At 63.1% G+C, this 992-nt stretch overlaps 1 protein-coding gene across 1 annotated transcript in view; it reads left to right on the forward strand.

Moving 5' to 3' along the window:
• Positions 1-992, forward strand: part of LOC102766465 (mucin-5B) — a 37624-nt gene that overhangs the window by 16840 nt on the left and 19792 nt on the right. The window contains exons 19-20 of the mRNA XM_015560172.1: positions 40-394; positions 554-989. Coding sequence (XP_015415658.1) covers positions 40-394; positions 554-989 — 791 coding nt within the window. The remainder of the gene's footprint in view (positions 1-39; positions 395-553; positions 990-992) is intronic.

Raw genomic sequence — 992 nt, forward strand, 5'->3', positions numbered from 1 at the left:
GGGACCCGCGTCACCCTCCTCCTGGGCGCGGCCAACAAGGACGCGAGGAGGTTACAGCCCGCCCCCTCCCCACAGGTCCGGTCCCCACGCTCTCCACCGTGTGCGTGCAAGAGCTGTGCCACTGGTCTGCCTGGTACGACAGCGGCCGCCCGGAGCCGGGCATGGGAGGTGGGGACTTCGAGACGTTTGCCAACCTGAGGCAGAGGGGTCACCAGGTCTGCCCAGCGCCAGCCGGAGTCGAGTGCCGCGCGCAGCTGCTTCCAGACACGCCCCTGGAGCAGCTGGGCCAGAAGGTGGAGTGCAGCCCCCGGCTCGGGCTCAGGTGCCTCAACAGCGAGCAGGACCCTCCGCTCTGCCACAACTACGAGCTGCGGGTGCTTGGGCAGAGCTTCTTGTAGGTTGGACAATATGGACTGCTCTATGCTGTCCTGACTGATCTCCTTGAGCCATTGTGTATTCTATAGAATGCATTGTGTTTCTTCCTCTATTTGACCTATAGAGTTTAGATGAAAACAACAGGAGGTGTTAGCAATTAAACAAACCCCTTTCTATTTTGCCGGTCCACCTCCCCCGTCCGGGCCACCACAGCCTTGACCTCACCGATGACACAGACGCGGGTGGCAAGCAGCTCCGAGGTCCCCGGCACCACCTGCCAGCCCCGCTGCCAGTGGACGGAGTGGTTCGATGAGGATTACCCCAAGTCCGAGGAGGCTGGGGGCGACATCGAGTCATACGACAGGATCAGGAGCGCGGGGGGCGACATGTGTGAGCGGCCGCAGGACATAGAGTGCCAGGCAGTGAACTTCCCGGACAGGAGGCCCGAGGAGCTGGGGCAGCTCGTGCACTGCGACCCCAGCTTCGGCCTGGTCTGCAGGAATGACGAGCAGATGGGCCTGTTCAAGATGTGCTACAACTACCGGATCCGCCTGCTATGCTGCAGCCACAGCCACTGCGGGGAGCCCACCCCTGCCACCGCCAGTGCCCCCACAGCC

This window comes from Myotis davidii, unplaced genomic scaffold, assembly GCF_000327345.1.
Source record: "Myotis davidii unplaced genomic scaffold, ASM32734v1 scaffold3211, whole genome shotgun sequence".
In the NCBI taxonomy this organism is placed as follows: Eukaryota; Metazoa; Chordata; class Mammalia; order Chiroptera; family Vespertilionidae; genus Myotis; species Myotis davidii.